Raw genomic sequence first — 21,162 nt, forward strand, 5'->3', positions numbered from 1 at the left:
GTTTATCAGTAAGACGTTGTTAGCTTAGCAACATGCTTTTAGGATCAAGGGCTCTGTATTTGTGTGTCACAGAAAGTTGCATACTACAGTTGTTGGTATACTACATAAAAGGGAAATAGGCATATTCAGACGCACACAACTGGTGTCTTCTTCTGGGATGTCAAATGGAAATGTGTATTATTTTAATCTGACTTAAATGCTGACACATAGTCATTTGGACAGAATGGTAGATCCAGCAGGATATCCATAGAAAATATAATTCTTAGCTGCAGCCCCCTGTGGATGAGTGATAGATGATGTTTGGTTTTTAACCACACCCCTTTCTTTGAGTGATGGGATGCGTTTTTTACCCATCTCAGTTTGTCGAATTTTTGCCTCCCATGGACTGGATTGTCAGTAATAAGCCTGCGGCTTTCGTTTCCTGTCCGCCCAGGAGACAGAGAACAGTGAGGACAGCAGACACAGGAAACGCATCACTGAACTCTGACAAACTGCTCCATGATCCACTCTTTTCCCAATACTCCATGATTACACTCTGAACTTGACCTGCCCTTTGGGATGGTTTTGATAGGTGGAAACACTTTTGTTTTAGCTGTCAGCATCTCCAGGCCGGTTTTCCCAGAGTTTCCATTTTCCCACAGTCGCTTTTATAATACTTCAGTTAACACAGAGCTAGCGGCGACTGCAGCACAGTTTGAAACACAATGGACTCAAGCTCTTCACGGAATGAGACTCTATGCAAAGAGCTTTGAGACCAGCTTAACCAGACAAACAAAACTTTTTCTAAGCTGTGTAGGACTACCTCAGTCCTTTGTTATTTTTTTTTTTCTTCGTGAATGGTCATTAATGTATTTTTTTCAGACTTTCCCCACTTTCTCTTGCTCCCTCTCTCTTTTACACTGACTTGCGCTCTTGTTTTTTAATCTTTTACGTGCTGATATGCGCTGGTATCATCTTTTACCCTTCATTAAATATTTTGTACTTGCCAAGTGCTCGTCGTAGCACTAATCACATTAGCTATGCTGGAAAAAGGGCTTACATAAGAAAGCCAACTGGGAGAGGTAGATACACAGAAAGACAAAGATAGCCGGGGTAGGAGAAGGTCAGGGAAAGGAAAAGAAAGACCAGTGACCTTTATAAGCACCTGTAGTTTTTTTTATTTATTTGCAGTTTGGTGTTTGGTTAAAGCATCTTAGGATTGTGAACGGTGGAAATGGAAAAGTGAGAGATACTAGCATACTAGCATACTACTTTTGTGCTATTTCTACAGGATGAAGCTTCATTTAAATAGAATAAAAATGACAGTTTTTTTAAGACCATTAAAGTCAACGTGAAATGATAATTCACCCTATTTATTTTGTAAATACATGTAATAGATCTCATTGTGAAAGATTGATGTACTGTATATGTTAATCTTTTTTTAACCTCATAATTTTTCATCAAAATGGATGCATGTCACATCATGAAAAAAAAAAATCGCTACTTCTGTTTCATTGCAACCTAATTTTATTTTGCATTGTCACGTTATTTTGATGACCACTTAACATTTTCACCTGATTTTCATTACCATAATGCATTTTTACATTTTACATTGCATTAAATTGACCTGACCAACCTGAAAATAAAATAAAATTAAATTAAAAATAAATGGGTGTAGGATTGTCTTTAAATTATTATTATACTCAGAAATTGCTAGCAAATTCACACATTAAATTAAACACAACATTGTTAAGTTGAAAGACATAATATTTTCTTGAAAAAACATGCTCCAAAAATCTGTTTTATTTACAATTTTGAATGTATTTTACATTGCTACTTGCCAAAATAAGCAGTACATGTGACCTATTTCCAGTGAGTGCTATTATTTGATAGTTAGCTTTTTTTCTTCTTAAAATGTAATTATGCAATGTAAAATATACATTTTTATTTCAAATATAAACTTTTTCTTAATTAAATGAAATTTAATGAGTTTGCAATGACAGCAGTGAAGCATATGGCTGTTTGAAATCTCGCACTGCATAGTGCACACTGCTTTACTATACTGTTTATAAAAATAGTAAGTAGTCTGTACACAGTAGGTTTTGTCTTCTACAGATACTTTGCATTCATGGAAGAGCTTGTGTATGATAATTATGTCGTGGCATCGCACACAGACACTGACATACTGATGTGCCATTTACATTTTCATGCACACACACACTCGAAGGGCTTCTGCACTGCTCAGCAGGTCCATGACCTGACACATCTTACCTGTCTCCTGTATCTGCTGGGGTTAAAGACTGCCCTCACCGGCCACTTAAAGAAAGAATTGATGTCTTTCCTTCTCTTTTTTTAGACTACAAGCACCAGATTGCTGAGTAGGGTTGTTGAGTTGTTGTTTGACTAATTTACTAGTAAAATGTATCATTATAGTGTCTTTATAGTGATTCTGAATTTCGATACAGATCAAGTTTAAAGATGAGTTTTTAGCATCAGTTTACTGTGTCACAATGACCTGTGACTGACATTCTATTGACAGTGTTCAGAATTCATGGAGCTTTGACAGTGATCCTGGGTAATATGTCGTGATGTGGACACTATAATAGTCTTCATCGTCCGTCTTCATCTGTCCTCCACAGCTGCGTCCAGCTTCAGCTTCTGTCGGGCTGCGCTGGAGCACACAGTCTCAGCAGATGAGCTCAACTATCAGCTGCCACGCAAGCCCGGGGGCAACCTGACCTGGCATGAGGGACGCGGTCAGAGGGTGACGAGGAGGACCGTCAAACTGCTGCAGCAGCCCGGCACAGAAGGAATACAGGTACACAATCACAGTCACGCTACCCACAGGAGAGAACGCACAAATCAGGTCCCTCTAACATCTTAACGGTTTCCTCTGGAGTTTGAACTGAAATGACAACCACTTAAAAAATTTGCATCATTTCCCGCAGGACTCTGTTTGCAAAAGTCAGATTATTATTTTCTTATTTGAATAACAGTACATTAAAATAACAGTATTCATAAAACTAAAATGTCAGCTATTCAGAAAATGACAAATATTTGCATGTTAATATTTGTGAACTGCGCTAGTGTTAATAGTTGCTTTGCAAAAAACATGTTTGCAATTGGACTGAAGTCAATAGACCTTGGCTTTCTTATTCACATGTGTGTTTAATATCATCCAGGATTTATTTTTCATCCATCATGAAATATTTATGCCCTTCCTTCCCAGCTCTGAAGGTCGTGTAGAGGTTTTCTCGTTACAGGATTGGCTCTGTGATATTTCATGTGTTCAGCAGCACTTGGGAAACTTCTCCTCTGAGCTATTTGTCAGTGCTAGCGCTCGCTAGCTACCTTTGTCCTTCTTTATCACTGCAAACTCAAGCCATCATAACAGGCTCATAATCCGCCTGTCGTGGTGAGGAAAGAGCACATCTGATGTCTGGATATTATAGCGTCCCATCATTTGAGCCATTACCCAAGAATTAGTCTAAGCTCAAGCTGAAATCTCTCATATTATGCATGTTTTTTTTTTTTTATATTAGAAGACAAATGAGAGGCGTACATGAAATTAATTATTCCCTCTTTGTATGCATCAGCCTTGAGGGCCATAATTATTTCATAATAAAATGTTTTCACCCTGAATTTAACTACCAGATTTGATTAGCATGTTCTTTACACTCTAACGGTTTTGTTCTGAATAATTGATTTGAATGGTGTGAATCGAAAAAATATCCTTTTGTAATGTGTCACCTTAAAACAAAGGCTTAGCGGAGTGGCTGACAGCAGCGTGTGATTTATTTATTTTTATATGTTAAACATCTTTGTTCTGCTTGACAGTGAACTGTGAGGAGATGCATATGTAAATGGAGCTGCTCTGGTGTTGTGAGCATCACTTTAAATAGAACAGATTTTATGCCTTTCTCCTGGTTTCAGGATTGGCTCAGATGAGCTCAGTATTGCATGAGGGCTGCTGGGTGTGTGTGTGTGTGTGTGTGTGTGTGTGAATGGGAGAAGGTCACTGGCGTGTGTTCAAACACACACAATCATAGCCAACTGTTGAAATTCAAGGTTATGGCAAGTCGTATAAAGAGCAAACTTTAAACCATGTTCTTAACGATTGAATTGTGGAAGTGTTTTATATTCGGTCTTTTGTTAACAAATGCTAGCTTTGTTAAGAATCTATCGCACCCTCATTTCGCTGTGTGTGATTCCCTATGCCGTTAGCATCCTGTATGCACAATTACAAAACACTGATGGGTTTTCAAATAGTTTTCCTGAACAGTTCTTTACACCATTGGTTAGAAAATCATGTAGCCCCACCCCCAAACTCACCCCACTGGTTGAGCCATTGTTGCTGGGCAGAATGTTTAAACAAACAGCAGTGTTTTGCTAGTTTCACCAAAGTCCCTTTAAGGCAATCATGTCACTCGGACGGCCATCTTTAAAATTCCTGTCGGGTATGCAAGTGCAGCTCCTATCTCTTTGAATGGTGAAACATCAAAATCTCAAAAACTGTTCACCAAGTTTAAGATTAAATTTCATATTAGAAATCAGGGGCGTTTATTTCAAGGGAACAACCCTTAGATGAGGCACCCTGTCCCTCCGACTCCCCTAAATTTCCACCTTTGTTTGAAGTCCGCAATGAAATCTGACAACAATTATTTATTTTGCTCCAATAGCATTGAAAAAAGCTTATTTTTCAGACTAGACCAGCCAGTGCACATGGACAGTCCTAGGCGCATGTCTCAGAATGCTTACTGTTGCTATAGCATACAGCTTCATGCTATAGCTTCTAACTGCACAACTTTACAGAGTAAGGATTGGCTCTTTTGCTCAGATGCCGGGGCTTCGTTTGATAGAGTGACCATTTCCAAATTCAAAGCAATACGAGTCTTGGGTATTCTAGAGTCTTTGCCTCCACAGAGCCTTTGTTTACACCTCTGAGGGAAATCACCTCATGAAAGTTTTTCTTTTCGTTCTCTTTGCATTTTACATTATAATAAGAGACAGCATTTTAACATTACACAGCTCACTGCTTAACCCTGATTGACCAATCGCAACATTCAGCAATATGATATTTTCTGATAGGATATGTTCCCGGTTAATTCATGGCAACGCTTCAGGAATCAGACCTCTCATCCAGGTAACTGAAATCTGTACTATTTTATTATTTTTCATATCACACCACAGGTTATCATTTATTAACTGCAGTATAAATGGCCTCAGAAAACATCAGTTTTAAAATCACTGTAATACAATCAGAAATTCTGAAGCCAGAAAGGCAAAAAATTAGTGCAAACCTTGCAGTTTGTGTTGTATAGGTAAGTGAATTATTATATAGACACCTCCCTAAAACTGTATCATTGTAGTTTACACAAAACTAAGAAAAATTCATGCTGATCCACATCGATAGATGGCAGCATCTAATAACATTGTAGTATCAGTACTTAAAGTACCTGAATAATGCTAAAGAACTGGTAGGTTATGCTAAAATATATTAACACTAAAAAATATTCACACTTCATTTTTTATTCACAGACATGCAGTGTAAATTATATCAGATCCAAACGTAATAGGTAATTTGAGTCATAAAATATTTCCCCTACTTCCCATATGCAATTATGGTTGCAATTGAAGACAATTAGTACTCAGTTTTAATTAGCTTTTTGTCAAAATATTTCCTCTGTGATGTTCCTCAATGAATATATTCCACTAGCATCCTGGACACTACAGTTCATATCATATGAATGTAGTATTATATCATATCACCTACGGTCATGTGAGACGCAACCTGGTATTATGAAGAACGTTGTGTAATCGTATAGCAGAAGTCAAGCGAGCCTCCTGGCAGCCAGTCCTGTTGTTTAATTGGCCATCCCACAAACCCAGTCTCCAATGAAATCACAATACTGTCATAGAAATGACTTGGTGGTCATGAATCCATCATTACCAGATCATATTCTGAGATTAAACTTCCATTACACATGATTGCACTTGGCAGAGATTGTGGGTAAAGTCTAGTTAGTGTGACAAAATGATGTCCTTTGCAAGATGTTATGTTGTGGCTTATTCTAACAAGGCTTATCTCATGCGGCCAGTCCTGGCATGAAAATTAGTTTTTCCGATGGGATTTGTGTTCAAGATAACATTCATTTACTGCATTTGGCTAGAGACTGGGCTGGGAATGATTAGGGATAAACTTTTGTTATTTCAAGGTGAGCAAAAGTGTCAGATTGCTGTTGGCAAGATTGTCAAGGATAGAAATAATTAGGACGACCATGACCATGACTAATGAACTATGTACGAGAATGGTTTCACAAGTGGTTTATTTAATTACCCACAAGATGTTCTTGTTTTTTCATTTAGCAATTCATTAAGGTGTAAAATATTTTTCAGAAGTTATCTTGTCGGAAGAAAAGGAATTGAGGATTTTGGAAAAAGTAATGTACTGTATAAGTACTGTGTTTTAGGACCAGTATTGCCTCCTATTAACAGTCCAAACACAAAGTGCTGGAACCCTACTGTGTTTGCGATGATTTTTTTTTATTAATAATATTTAATTTTTCTGTGGGTCAGAGACCTTAAGTCATAAAGACACCAAACTTGTTGGGATCAAAGACAATAGGTGGCACTACACTAAAGAAATTAGCATTTTTGGTCCCATTCAAATCCCTAAAGGCCTATAATCAAATTTTCTTTTTTCCCAATTAATAGATGGTTTCACTTTTCAAATTTTTCCGCCATTATGTATTTTTGAAAAATCTGTTTTTCGTACTCCTCCTAGGTTTTTGGTTCAATTCGCATGAAACTTCACATATCATCTCCAGACACTCATGACAAAAGAATCACGATCAAAAGTTTTGCCTTGATGAATCAAAATAATTTTGGTCGTCAAAGCATTAAAATTATGTAAGTTAATTATTAGATTGGGCAACATGTCTTAATGTATCCTCTAACATGACACAGATATTTCAAAAACATGGCTGCCAGCAGCCAATCAAACTTCAGTGGCTAATAACTAGGGATGCACTGGGCCCGATACTGCGCTCCTGTACTCATACTCATAAAAATAACCCGATACCAAAAGCAGAGACTACACAGAGTGTGAACAGAGCTGTGTCCAGAAAAAGAAACACTGACAAAAGAACAACAGAGAGTAGAATGGAGTTATTAGAGATTAAGGATGTCTAGAAGTACTTGTAAGTAATTCATATAATGTTAAACATTCAATATTCACGCCTGTATACCAGATGTCTGTGAGCTGATAAACAGAGCTCCCTGAGAGGATTGAGCGCACGGCTGCACAGATGCACGAGCTTGTTGAGTGAGTAGCTCACAGACATCACTGGAAAGTTTGTAGTTCTGTCGGATATTTCAAAAGCAAGCAAGTGAAATGGTGCACAAATTACTAAAGTTATTTGACGGTAAGGAGAGAGAGAGAAAGAGAGAGAGAGAGAGAGAGTCAGAGAGCGTGCACTTCTGTTGCATGATCTTGATTACTGTTCGCTCCATTAACACATGCATTTGGATTAAAACTAAATCGTAAATATAAAACATACAAAAATTATAGGGGCATTCACTATAAACAACATTTATGTTAAAAGTCTAGTATGCACGATAAAATCAAAAGTGAAACTAGCAGACTGTGAAATGCGCTAGGCCAGGGGTAGGCAAGTTTGGACCTAGAGAGCCGCAGTCCTGCAGAGTGCAGCTTCATCCCTAATCAAACACACCTGAACAAGCTCATCTTGTCATCATGTCTTCAGGATTACTAAAGCTACAGGCAGGTGAGGGGTTTTTCAGGGTTGGAGCTGAACTCTGCAGGACTGCGGCTCTCTAGGACTGAACTTGCCTACCCCTGCGCTAGGCTTTAAGTGTCTCTCTCATTCTGCACCAATACAAACATATATTTTGTATGTTTAGCTTTGCTTTACAATTATGTTTTTTCTTCATACAGGAGGGTATGCGTACAATTTGTGTCACCAAAATACTATGCCAGTACTCGTATAATGTATAACGAGAGGTTCACTGCATTATTTTACAAAAATGTTTTATGATTACAGTATTGAGCTGCTGAAATGGAAATTAAAATGAACAGTGAAAATAACCAAAGCTTATACAGTAAAACACATTTTAACAGGTATAATAAAATGTGGAAATAACTGAAGGAAATATCTGTTGGCTAAATGAAGCCAACTAACATGATTCATCTTCTTCTTATTATTTATATTATTATTATTTTGTCTCTGTGTCCAATATTTGCAAAAAAAATGACAAATGCTGTGAAAATATAGGTATCGGTATTGGTATCAGCCAGTACCAAAAATTAAAGTATCGTCATCGAACTCGTTCTGAAAAAGTGGTTTTGGTGCATCCCTAATAATAACTTCACATCTTAATGACAAACTTGATCTAGGCTGTTTATCTGATTTGCACAATACTTGGCATGTGTCATCCCCATATCCTCATGACAAAAATTTGTATTTATCGGAGAGATCCAAAAATATTAGTTAATTTGTCTGTCGATGCCCATTTGAATGTAATGTTCAAATTTCGCAGAACCTCATTCAAATGGACAACTAGAGTAAACAAGACAAGTATCATTAACTTCCACATATTACTAATCTTAACAATGTCTGAAACTTTGAGTTTATTTAACTTCCTGTGTTTATTTGCCTCTTTATGATGAATCGCTTGTTGTATCCCTCAGTTTTGAAGTAGCTTTGGATAAAAGCATCTGCTAAATGAATAAATGTAAATGTAATGCAAATGTAGTTTCAGCAGCAGTGACGTGGTGCTAAAACTACTCAAACGCACGCACATTAATGATGGCTTCAGTGAGGGCAGTTAAATCTTTATGAGGTGTTCACACATCACCAGGTGGCTGTATATTTGGTTTCAGTAGGTGTTCTTGCTGCTGCCCTGACATTTCGGTCTGCACCACTGACCACAGCTTCTGAAAATGTGATTGCAAATGGAATATATTATTGGTAAAATAAGATATTTTTAGTAAGCACTTCCAGCTTTAAATAAATCCTGTATTGCACGGCGCTGTAATATAAATTGTAGCAGCACATAATGCATCATAGTGTAAGATAAATTGTTATCATTGCGTGAATCAACATCTCACAAAAATGCTTTTACTAATAAAGCACAACAAAATAAAACTGTGCCGCATTGCTGGTAATCCACAGCACTTGAGCAGTGGTTGCCAGAAATTGCCATTTTTCCCTGAAAATGAATGATTCTGGCTGCTTTTGCTTCGTGAATTCCTGACTTTGCAGCACATTTGATTTTCTATTAGTGTAAAGTCTTATATGCACATAATAGTACTGATGTAAGGGACAAGTTAATGAGGAAGACAGACTAAATACGGGGTTAATGGAAAAAGGAAAACAAGTAAACTGTCTGATTCCTTCACGGGAACAGTGCCATACAAATGTTGTTTAGCATGCAGTGGGTTTAGTCCATTAAAGCAGAGCTGTGATGAGGCTACCTGAGGTTGACAGCCAGAGGAGATTGGCCTCCAGATTTGTTTAGTTTCCTCATTACGGCGAAGGTTACCGACCCCATCAGCGGCACAAAACAATTTAGAAAAGCACACAGATTACCAAAAGTCAGCAAACTTAGCCAGCCTATCTTAATTAGGCTGAATGGCTCAATCTTTTTTATATCAGCATACAGTTCTCAACTCATCTCGGGTAAATGGTTGGATTCCAGTGAAAGTGGAAAAGATGAGTTGTGAGTTGTTTTTTTGCCCTGTGTGTCTGAACAGATGTTGTGGGAACCTCATAATGAATGCAGACCTGCGTCTGAAGTCTCATATCAGTCAGTTGTCACCAGGCTGAGAGGGATCATTGTGTTCTTATGCATGTAAGCTGTCCTGGTGCAAAGGATTGTGGGATTTGAGGCAGTCTGAAGACGAAAAGAGAGATGGAGAGACAAGCAGGAGTGGAGGTGTGTGTGTGTTGAGGGGGGGGGGGTTGTACCTATTTGCTGTATGAAAGATTATGCTTGTGCTGAAGTGTGACATGACCAGACAGAAGGATGAACGGAAGAGCAACACTGATTGATTGAAAGGATGCAAGCAAGAAAAAAAGATAGAGGAAAACTTACAGCAGTGTCAGACATTATCCAGGGCTTGAGGAAAAAATGACTCTGGACATGATAAAATGTTTAGATGTGCACAATGAATTCTTATCTGTTCTCTTTAAGGTATATTTCTTCATATAATTCTAATTATTTATACTGTATATTCTACAGTATACATGGGTTCAGTGTGTCTTAATGTGTTTTATTTATTTATAATTTTAATGTATTGTTGGTAGACTAATTATCATCTGATTAATAACCATCATTTTCCAAATGGATATTATGTAATTCATAATTTGGAGAATTTAATGTAAGCTATTGTTTTTATGGTTTGAAAGAATACCAAAGGTAATAAAAAAATAAAAAAAATAAAAAGAATTTGTTTCAATTAATTGAACTAAACAAAATTATTCTAAATTGTATTGAAATGGCCTGGCCCCAAAGAGAAATGTTTTAAACTGAACTACAATGAACTGAATTATGCTGAACTAAAATAAAACTAACTGAACAGAACAGAAATGAATCAAACTGAAGTGAACTACGTTGAAATAAATTGCACTGAACTAATGAACTGACTTGACCTGAAAATAATTTAATTTAACTTAATTGAATTTAAATGAAATGGAGCTTAATTATGAACTAAACAGAAAAGAACAGAACTGCTTGGACTACAGTGAATGCAAATACTGAACTAAATTGTTTTTATGGTTGAAATGAGCTATGAAGGAAAAAAAACTAAATCTAAATCTACTACCTGTATTAACTATTCAACTTAATTGACATGAACTGAACTGATGACTTCCATGAAGTCAAACATACTGAACTGACCAGAATTGAATAGAAATAAACTGATAACCTCAGATGAATATAAATGAATTAAACTGCACTGAACCAAAGTAAACTACATTATACTGAATTGAACTACAATGAACTGATCTGACCTGTATCGAAATGAATATAGATGAACTGAACTAAACTGATTTGTGTTAAATTATGCTGAACTAATTTGAAAAGAAACAAACTAAACTAACAAATTTTCAGTAAACTAAATTGAACTATAAACTCACAATGAACCTAATTAAATTGAAATGAACTGGAGACATGCAGTAAAAAGCATTAGGCAGAAACCGTTGAAATTAACTTGGAAACACAAGCAGAATCCCGTGTTTAAGTCAAGAGAGTGAGAAACAAGCAGCACAACAAGGTCTGTGTTACATCAGCTATTTACATGGTAACAGACTAGCTGTGTGCTTCAGACTGAGTCCACTAACTCATTCTGAGCTCTGATTGTATCTGAGGTTATAAGAGCAAAACGCTCTCTAAGACAGAGGGAGCAGGCAGAATACTAAAGAGATGCATGGCCCTGATTCAGCTCCAGCGGGTGAAATCAGAGATACACCACCAGGACAGAAGGAGAGAGGAACAGAAAAATAAAAGGACACTGAGACACAAACAGACATGCAGAAAGACTGAGACCAAAAGAAATGGACAACAGAGGAAGAGAGAGATTTAGAATAATTGAAGGAGAGTTTCAAGGGATCGTTAGAAAAAAATGAGGAGAGAAGATTTTGGAGGTTGGAAAAAGGGTGGATGGAAAGAAGAGCCTCGTGGTCAACTGGGATGTTTTGAGGAAAAACTGAAAAGAGACTCTTGAATAATCTATACATATTAATCACACTTATTAAGAATTTATAGCAGAGGTTCAGAACATGAGCCCTTGAGGAAATATGAAGTAAAAAGACATGAAATAATTTGACAGCAGATCTTGATGCACTCAGTAGTGCTCATGTACAAATTATACCTCATACTGTAAATTCACTCACTTAAACTTGATACCGTTTACCTTAAAGGGTTAGTTCACCCAAAAACGTAAACTCTGTCATTAATTACTCACCGTCATATCGTTTCAAACTCGTAAGACCTACGTTCATCTTCAGAACACAAATTAAGATATTTCTGATGAAATCTGAGAGCTCTCTGACCCTCCATAGACAGCAACACAACTGAATATGAAGTTTTTACATTTTGATGACTGTATGTTTTATATTTAAACCCAATGTTTTAACATCAATAGTATATATTTTATTTATGCACATAATTTTTTATTAAGCATATACAGACTACCATTCAAGGTTTGTGGTTGATACATTTTTAATTGTAATTTTTTTTTTTTTTGCATTTATTTGTATACAGTACAACATAATACAGTAAGTATTTTATAGCTGTGATCAAAGCTGTCTAATATGCTGATTTGCTGATTTATTATTATTAACTATAATTATTAATTAATTATGAAATAGTAATATTTTGTAAAATTAGAAACATCTTTATTGTCAATTTAATGCATCCATGGTAAATAAAAGCATTATTATTATTATTATTATTATTTATTTTTTTTTTTTTCATGCCGACACCAAGCTATTGAATAGTAGTGTATATAAATAGCTGAGGAGGACATGGCTGTTCCTCTAATCATGCATCAGCTTGATGTATTCAGACTCATGTCACAAGACAGCCGCCCAGATCGGGCCGCCCCTCTCCTTACAGGTTCAGTCCCCTGTGTATTATTAATGACTGTATGTTTCAGGCTGGACAGAATCAGGTCTCATGGGTTCAGGGGTGGCTGTGTAATGCCCAGACGAAGGCTTTGGAGAGATAGAGGGTGATGGATGGCTGGGGATGGAGGAGAGGGAGGAGGAGGCGCTAATGGTGACCATGAGGGTGACTAGCAGCACTCACCAGATCAGATCCTCTTTGCTTTCTGTCTCGTCCTCCTTCTCATCTCCACACTTTCTATGAATAAGGTCCACTGTGGTGTGCCACTACATTTTCCTTAGAATAAAACCCATATCTGAGAGCTTTATGTTAGATAAATATTGTCATCAGTGCAATTTAATGAAGAGCATTATCTCTATTTGAGTCTCACATTTTGCAAGCAACACTGTTACCATTTTTTGCCTTTTACAAAAAACTGTTTTTTTTTTTTTTTTGAATAATGCCATACAGGAAGTAACATCATTTGTGTACTTCTTAGGGAGAAATTAAATGAGTAAATTATATTACTTCAGTTTTATACAGATTTTGATGAATGCCTTCAGCAGGTTCAAGCATTCAACTCTGTTTCCCAGGTTATTGTGGCTACTGACTGACAGTTTAATGAATACTTAAAAATACAATTGCAAGCCTTTAACTTGTGTTCTGCAGCAGTTTATTGTTATATTAATATATTTTTAGTATATTGGTAAATAAATGTATTATTTTTGTGTTGATTTTCACTGGAATATGTAAAGTAAATAGTCATAATTTGCCCACCTCCATGTCATTTTAAACCCGAATGATTGACTTTCTTGAAGATTTTTTAATAAACCAAACAACGTTGGACCCCATTGACTTGCACTTGTTTGGACAAAAAAAAAATAATACACATCTTTGGTTTGGAACAGCATGAGGGTATTAATGATGACATTATTTTATTTTATTTTATTTTAATAAATTATTTTGAGTGAACTATCCCTTTAAGAGATCCAGCGGAAATATGACTCCCATTACACACAGAGAAAAAATATTCAGAGGATTAAGTGACTTCTTTTTTTTCTATTTTCTATTATATTCTGTCAGTTGAATGCTTCCGGCCTGTGCTGTGCTTTCCCTTGTTTCATTTCTGTGTTTGCCGTTCTCTCTTTTTCACACAGAATCATGTTTTCAGCCTTTTACAAGTCCAGTCCTGTACGTTGAGCCATCTACTTCAATCCTGTCCTGTGACAGCTTTCACTTCCTTTACAAGAAAATACAATGTTCCATGTCTAAATCTGTATCTTTCTCACTCTCGTTCTGTCGGTTGTGTTTTGTCTGCTACCTAACTCAATGCCCGTCTGTTTTCCTGAGTGAAAATGAGCTTCTGTCTTCAGGTGTTGATTAATGTTTGACCCGCAGCTCCTCACAACAAATCCTCCCTCTGCGTCAAGAACTGCCATCCTTCTGACTGACCATAGTCCTTTCATTTCAAATACATATTCACTTCACTGAGTTCAAATATAGAGACAGAGAGAAGCAGAAAGTTTCCCTGTAAGTGATCTGGAAGACGCATCGCAGACATCAGAGATCAAAAACACAACTTTTGAGTGACAGTATCAATATATTCAGTTTCTTAAATATTAAATAATGTTGTGTTATGTGGTCTAAATGTCTTCTGGTTGTAAATAGTGTTATGCTCATACTTGTCAAACACCCACAATTTTCCATAATTTGCATATTCACTTTAAGAAATAAGACATTATATCGATGTTTGCACATGCATACCCAGATTGGTCTCACAGTGTAAGGTCTCTAGTAGTCACGATGAAATAAATCAGGCCTGTGAGTGTTTACTCTCATAGTTTACACAAGCTAGCGTTGCATTTCATCATGCTCTCACACAAGCGTAATATACCCCAGTAAAGGGTTTTATTACACTTCTCTGCAGCAGAGAGCCATAAAAGTGTGTTTTGATGAATCTTTCTGCTCATTCCGGCAGTCAGAACAAAGTGTGCGTGTAATTAGAAGAGCATTGTTTACACTGAAGCATGCAGTGCTAGTTGTTTTAATTAGCGCGTTCACACAAAAAAACGTACACTGTAAGAGCACCCTGAAGATATGAAAGCACGCCGTTTTTCCATATTCATCCTGCCTACTAATCCATCTGTTGTTTTTTAGTATGATAGATTGACATTTTTTCAGTTTCAAACCTGGTGCTAATGTTGTCTGGTGAACATATGGGCTACATATAGTTTCGAGATTGTAACAATAAAGATGTTTTTGCTCCGCAGATCCAGCCAGGAGAGGCCTTCACTGTATACCACACCAGCCCGACGCTGTCCAGCTTGTGTAAACCAGTGGTGCTGTGGACCCAGCAGGACGTGTGTAAGTGGCTGAAGAAACACTGTCCACACAATTACCTGACCTATGTGGAGGCCTTCTCTCACCACGCCATCACAGGTACAGCACAGCTCTCTCTGTCACACAGCACAATGGAAACAAAGTGCCAGGGACTTTCAGAATTGTGTTTTCCAGGCTTTGAAATGTCATTAAAACTGGTCTAGATTTGACATTGTTCTTGTGGTGAGTAAAACTTCAAAGTCATACCTTGTTTGTGAAGGAATCATTCTTTCTTTCATTCAAATGGTCTGTTTACAAATCTGCTTGAAGATCTTTTGGAAAATTGATATCAGTGTTATTTTAGTATCATTGATCTATTATTACAAGCAGTGTTGGGGGTAACGCATTACAAGAAACGCAAGTTATTTAATCAGATTACGCTTTTCAAGTAACTAGTAAAGTAACACATTACTTTTTCCCCCTTTTATTGATTGAAAGCTCTCCTGTCCCCATGTTGAGAGAAATCGGGAATAAGATGTTACTTTACTTCTATTATTTAATAAAAATAAAAAAAAACACATGTTTTAAATCCCATTTTATTAACCAATTTGCTGCTGACCTTTGATGATCCAATTCAACCAAATTAATAAGCAAAAATGACACAAGATAAACTAACATTTCTTCTTTTCTGTTGCTGAAGAGTGTTGAACTTTCTTCTTATGCGTTCACTGTACAGATGTGAATTTTCACATTTTCTTCAGCCTTGGGCTTTTGGTGTGAAAGGGATTCTAGATTTGCCAAAATATCACTTTTTATATTATAAGCAAAAAAGCAAGCCCAGCCCAGATTTAAAACGTAACGCAAAAGTAACGTAACGCATTGCTTTCAATAAAAAGTAACTAAGTAACGTAATTAGTTACTTTTTTTTTTTGGAAGTAATGCAATATTGGAATGCATTACTATTAAAAGTAACTTTCCCCAACACCGATTATACCTTTTTATTTTTATATTTTAATGTCCATTTTAAAGTAGTTAAAAGTTTTAGTAGTTTCAATGTTTTGTGATCTTTACACATTTATATATATATATATATATATATATATATATATATATATATATATATATATATATATATATATATATATATATATATATATATATATAAAAATATTATTATTACTTTTTAGTTATTTTAGTTCTTTAAATTAAACCAAAATTAAATTCTAATTGATGCTTTGGAAACACACTGAAATAAATTTGAAACATTTTATTTTATTATTTCAGTTGTTATAGTTAACTTAAGAGTTATTATAGCTATAAAAAAAACTATAAAAAAAAATTTTGTTTTACTTGAAATAAAGCACGTTAACTGAAAAATAAAAGTTTTATATGAAGCAAAATGATTTTTAAATGTGATTATGCAGTAGTTCTTTTATAAAGCTTTAGGATAATCATAGATCAGCCAAGCCTTACTGTGGTCTGTCAGAGGACCAGCTTTGGCAGATCACATCCTCTAACTAACACACTCTCATCCAACTCCCAGAGCTGTGTGCACTGTGTTCACTCACTAATGGACAATTATACACCCTAATGTTGAGCCATTTGTCACATCACAGTCATTTCCATGAGGCCTCACCATCTAGAGGTCACCAGAGCGGCACATCCCAGTAATAAAATCATTTTACAATGCCATTCATGCGTTTGTTCCTGGACAATTTAGCAGTGGAGAGGAGCTGAGACTAAAAGGATTAACTAAAGGTGGACATTCAGCTTTTGTTATTTGTTGTATTTGTAAATATGGCAGGCAGAGGATATGAGAAGAGCCTTTAAATAACAGATACCCCATTCAATGTCATATGAGTGTCAAACCATGTGAGTCATGTGACGTCTTCTAGCCAATCAGGGAAGAGTTGTGCCTTAGGAGAGATTTGATGGCTGGATGGTTTGTATTGTCCACAATAAAAACTAAATCTAGTTTAAAATGCATGTGGTACATTATGTGAGTTCATGTTGGTTTTATATGATCTTGAAACTTGAAAGGCTTTCTTTATTTAAGATTATTTCTTTAATTATTGCCAATATTAGGATATTTGGCATTTCCAATTACGCCTGTTACATTCTTATTTTTATTAGGCCTATTATTATTATTATAAAGTTACATTTAGTATTACATTTTATTATTCAATTAAAATGACTTATTATCTGCCCCGCAAAACCTCATAACTGATGTGCAGCGAGGATAACAAAAGATAAGGCTATTTACTCCTCAAATAAAATGTTTTAAAAAAGGTCTTTTAAAACAGGTCTGTTACACAATTAAATAGAGGCCTATAATCTAAATGTTAACACTGCAGTCGTCTATAAAAATCAATTAAATAAAAAGCTTTATTTAGTCTATTTAGAGTGCAGACTTTAAAAAAAAACCTGTCTCAAAAACAATTTTTTTCCCCACTATGTACGGCCACAAGAGAAATATTAAGGGAATAAATGAAAACAGTTAGCTATAGTATACAGTTATCAGCATACAGTACGTTGAAGTAGATTCGTCTCATAGTCTAATATGCAGCATCAGATGCAGAAAGGTCTGTCATTCCGTTTTTTACTTTCACTTTCTGCTTATAGAGAACTGACTGAGATTAAGATGCTCACCGGCATAACTCTTGTGCAAAGTTTGTAAACTGCTTATGTGATGTCCATTGGCTTGCCTTGGTTTAAAACCAAAATATTTCTAACATTGTAACGAAAGCAATTACCCCCGTACCGAACATATCGAACCGATTTATAATTTCGATTGACATTTTACAACCTGATCTAACCTTAAACTAGTTAGACTAGTTATTAAAAATCTAGTTTCTGATGTTTCTGTGTATGCACTGGTCCTTTATAATTTAAGATTATTTAGAGGTCCTTTATAGTAATAATTTTTATTTTTTATATAGTTTCTTCATACTGGTTGCACATGCTGGATGCTTAGAACTAAAGATCATTTTATGATTTTAAGCATTCAAAATGCAAGGATACTCTGTATATGTGTATATGTATATTGAGCAGTGGCATGAACATAATAAGTTATGCTCCTTATCTATTCTAACAACAGAAATCAGTTGTGTGTTTGTGTAGTTCCGGTTACTTCATATGTTTTAGGGTCATGTGTATTCATGCCATGGATCTTTCTGTCCTTCAGTGATGTTGAACACAAGCACTCATTTTAGCAGCATTACATTTAGATAGGTGGAGTGACAAATGTCTGCCCCCTCTAAATGCCCCTTTAAGTAATTCATCCGTGCGCTGACACCGGCTAGAGGCTTTATTCTATTATCTGCACTATTATTTATTGCTTCATTTATCAAGCCTCATTCTCAGATGGTTTGTGTGTCTGTGGCTGTTTGCGTGTGCCATATTTCCTGGGTCATTGGCTCTGTAGCTTGAAGCACTGTTACACACACTGCTGTAAAACACTGACTCATTTCAGACAAGATCTTAAAAATCTGAGAATTTTATATTTTTTCTGACAATGCAATGTTAGTTCAGTTTGTTAAAAAAAATACCTTGAAAATTTATTTTAAAATGTTTTTTTTAAATGTCTAAGGTTACATATGTAACCCTGGTTCCTCAAAGAAATGAGACGCTGCATTGATGACCCCTCCAGCATGACGTCTCTGAATAATGTGTGTAATCAGTCCAATGGATGGGCGAGGCGTCATAGGTGGGTGACTTCAGAGACAAGGAAGCATAAATGCATGAGCGGCGAATCCGGTGACCAGCCTCAAAGGATGAAGCAAGCGTCGGCCAGCATCTCATTCCTTTGAGGAACCAGGGTTACATACGTAACCTCTTCAGGAACTCGAGCTGCGTCGATGACGCTTTGGGAAGCGAGAATGCCCACGTCGCCAGACTTTCAAATCTCTGCCTAGTGTGTAAGAGCACAGCTAAAGCAAGAGAAGGAGACAGGGGCCTGACAGTAATCGGGGACAACCCGTCGTATGACCAACTTCAGAAGGAGTTAGTCTTGACCCCCAAAAGAGGGGACATCAGAGGACTCGAGGCTTAGGATAGCATCCTGATCACCGCTTAGCATACGTTTCTTCTGGCCGGAGGCCTCAGCCTTAGCACACCATGGAGGAAACATGTAACCAGAGGGTTTCTGCCCAATGACTGGCCACCGAGAGGTGCGCGGTAGGCAGCCATGGCTGCAACGTAGACCTTCAGGGTGGAGTGGGTCAATACTGTGGAGAGCCTGCAGGAACTTCAGCACTGTACCAACCAGGCAGTTAACTGGGTCGAGCTGCGGTCCATTTCAAGGCATACAGTTTCCTGGGAACTCTGAGGGAACTCTGGATTGGAGAACGGTCTCAACAACCTCGGTTGAGAGACCGGAAGCTAAGAGTTGTGCCTCCTTTGAGACCACACTTGCAGCCTCTAAGCTCCATGCGGGGGTGCACGCTCTGCCTGCGAGAGGAGATCTCTCCTGATGGGAACCTCCCATGGAGTGCCGTCAAAAAGAGAAATCAGGCCTAGGAACTATACCCGACCCAAGGATCTGGTACGCTAGTTTGTATAAACGGTGTGAGTGCAGAACTCCTTGTTGGTTGATGTAAGAGACCACTGCTGTGTTGTCAGTGCGCAGCAACACATGGTTACCTCTTAGGTCTGGGAGAAAGTAAATTATTGCTCGAAGCACAGCCAGCATCCTCGGGCAGATGATATGCCATGTCAGATGGCAGCCACTCCACAGACCGCGGGCAGGGTGGCCACTCATAACTGCACCCCAGCCGGTGAGGGATGCGTCTGTTGCTAGCATTACGTGGTGACAAGGAGCTCCCAGCACCGGGCCCTGAGACAAGAACCAAGGTTTTTTCCACATGTCTAAGGCACATAGGCACCGCCGTGTGACCTTTAGCATGCAAAGTTTCCCCTCGGGGAGAACCCCTTGGTCTTAAGCCACCACTGTAGGGGTCTCATGTACAGCAGGCCAATAGCATTCACGTTGGACGCAGCTGCCATTAGACCCAGCAATCTCCGAGACTGCTTGACAGTGAGTGACCGGCCTTCTCTCACTTTCGCAACTGCAGTGAGGATCTGAGCAGGTTACATATGTGCCTGCATCGTGGTCGAATCCCAAACCATGCCAAGATAAGTGGTTCTCTGTACTGGAGAAAGCACACTTTCCTTGGCATTAAGTCTAAACCCCAGCTCTTTCGTGTGAGCGAGAACGACACCTCAATGCCAAACCATCATCTGCTCTGATTGAGCTAATATCAACCTGTGACGAGTGGGGTGGGGCCGAGAGACGTGGGAACGAGGAGTGAGGACAGGTGTAGTGATTGGAGACGAGCTACACCTACGCCCCACCGCCGGTCTCTCGTCCCTTACGGTCGTCGCTCCATTTTCATATCCTTCCATCTCCTACGTGGGACTCGAGACCGGCGGTGGGGCGCAGGTGTAGCTCATCTCCAATCACTACACCTGGCCTCACTCCTCGTTCCCACGTCTCTCGGCCTCGCCCCACTCGTCACACAACCAATCGTCAATGTGGTTGAGTCGTGAAAGTGTGGGGTGAGAGTGCAAGGCCAGAGGAAGATCCGTATTGGTAGGCTTTTGCCCCCAAAAGCAAACCACAGGAACTTCCGATGAAGAAGGATGGAGATAATTGCATGTTTTTGATAGATCGTGACACACCAGTCCTCGGACTTGGCATGTGCAAGCGTGCTGAACTTTGGTCCCCTGAATGAGCGGTTCAAATAGCACAGAAACTGGTAACTGAGAGAAGCGCTCGCCGGAGATCGCTGCGCCTTGGAACACCGGCAGGGTTGACAGAACGATCTCCTGAGGGCACTGAGGAGAGATGGGCACCATGTAATGCGGTGTACACCTCTGTTCCCCAGAGGGAGCTTGCCCTCAAAACGTCCTAGGCCTTAGGCGTCAGGATGTTATGACGAAGGTTATCCAGCGAAAAAGACGGCCCGCAGAACTGCTTTCCTCTAGAGGTGAACACGTGTTCTCACACAAGAAATTACATCCCAAGAGCCCCTGTACATCTAACTTCATGTAGTCAGGTTAATATTCCATTTATTCCTCAGAATTAAATTTAGTCAACAACCAGATGAGTCAACACGGTCTGGTGTAGAAAAACTCACATAAAAACAATGTAATACACACATAGCGCTTGCTGAAAGCAGAAGGCTGGTTACCGGCTTCGCCTCTCATGCTTTTATGCTTCCTGGTCTCTGAGGTCAG

General features: G+C 37.9%; 1 protein-coding gene across 2 annotated transcripts in view; it reads left to right on the forward strand.

The window, feature by feature from the left end:
• LOC128012191 (sterile alpha motif domain-containing protein 10-like) overlaps positions 1-21,162 on the forward strand; it is a 72,200-nt gene that overhangs the window by 30,551 nt on the left and 20,487 nt on the right. For both annotated transcript variants that reach the window (XM_052595273.1, XM_052595272.1), the window contains exons 2-3: positions 2,619-2,797; positions 14,877-15,045. In XM_052595273.1, the coding sequence (XP_052451233.1) occupies positions 2,619-2,797; positions 14,877-15,045 (348 nt within the window). The remainder of the gene's footprint in view (positions 1-2,618; positions 2,798-14,876; positions 15,046-21,162) is intronic.

Source organism: Carassius gibelio, chromosome B23 (genome assembly GCF_023724105.1).
Source record: "Carassius gibelio isolate Cgi1373 ecotype wild population from Czech Republic chromosome B23, carGib1.2-hapl.c, whole genome shotgun sequence".
Taxonomy (NCBI): Eukaryota; Metazoa; Chordata; class Actinopteri; order Cypriniformes; family Cyprinidae; genus Carassius; species Carassius gibelio.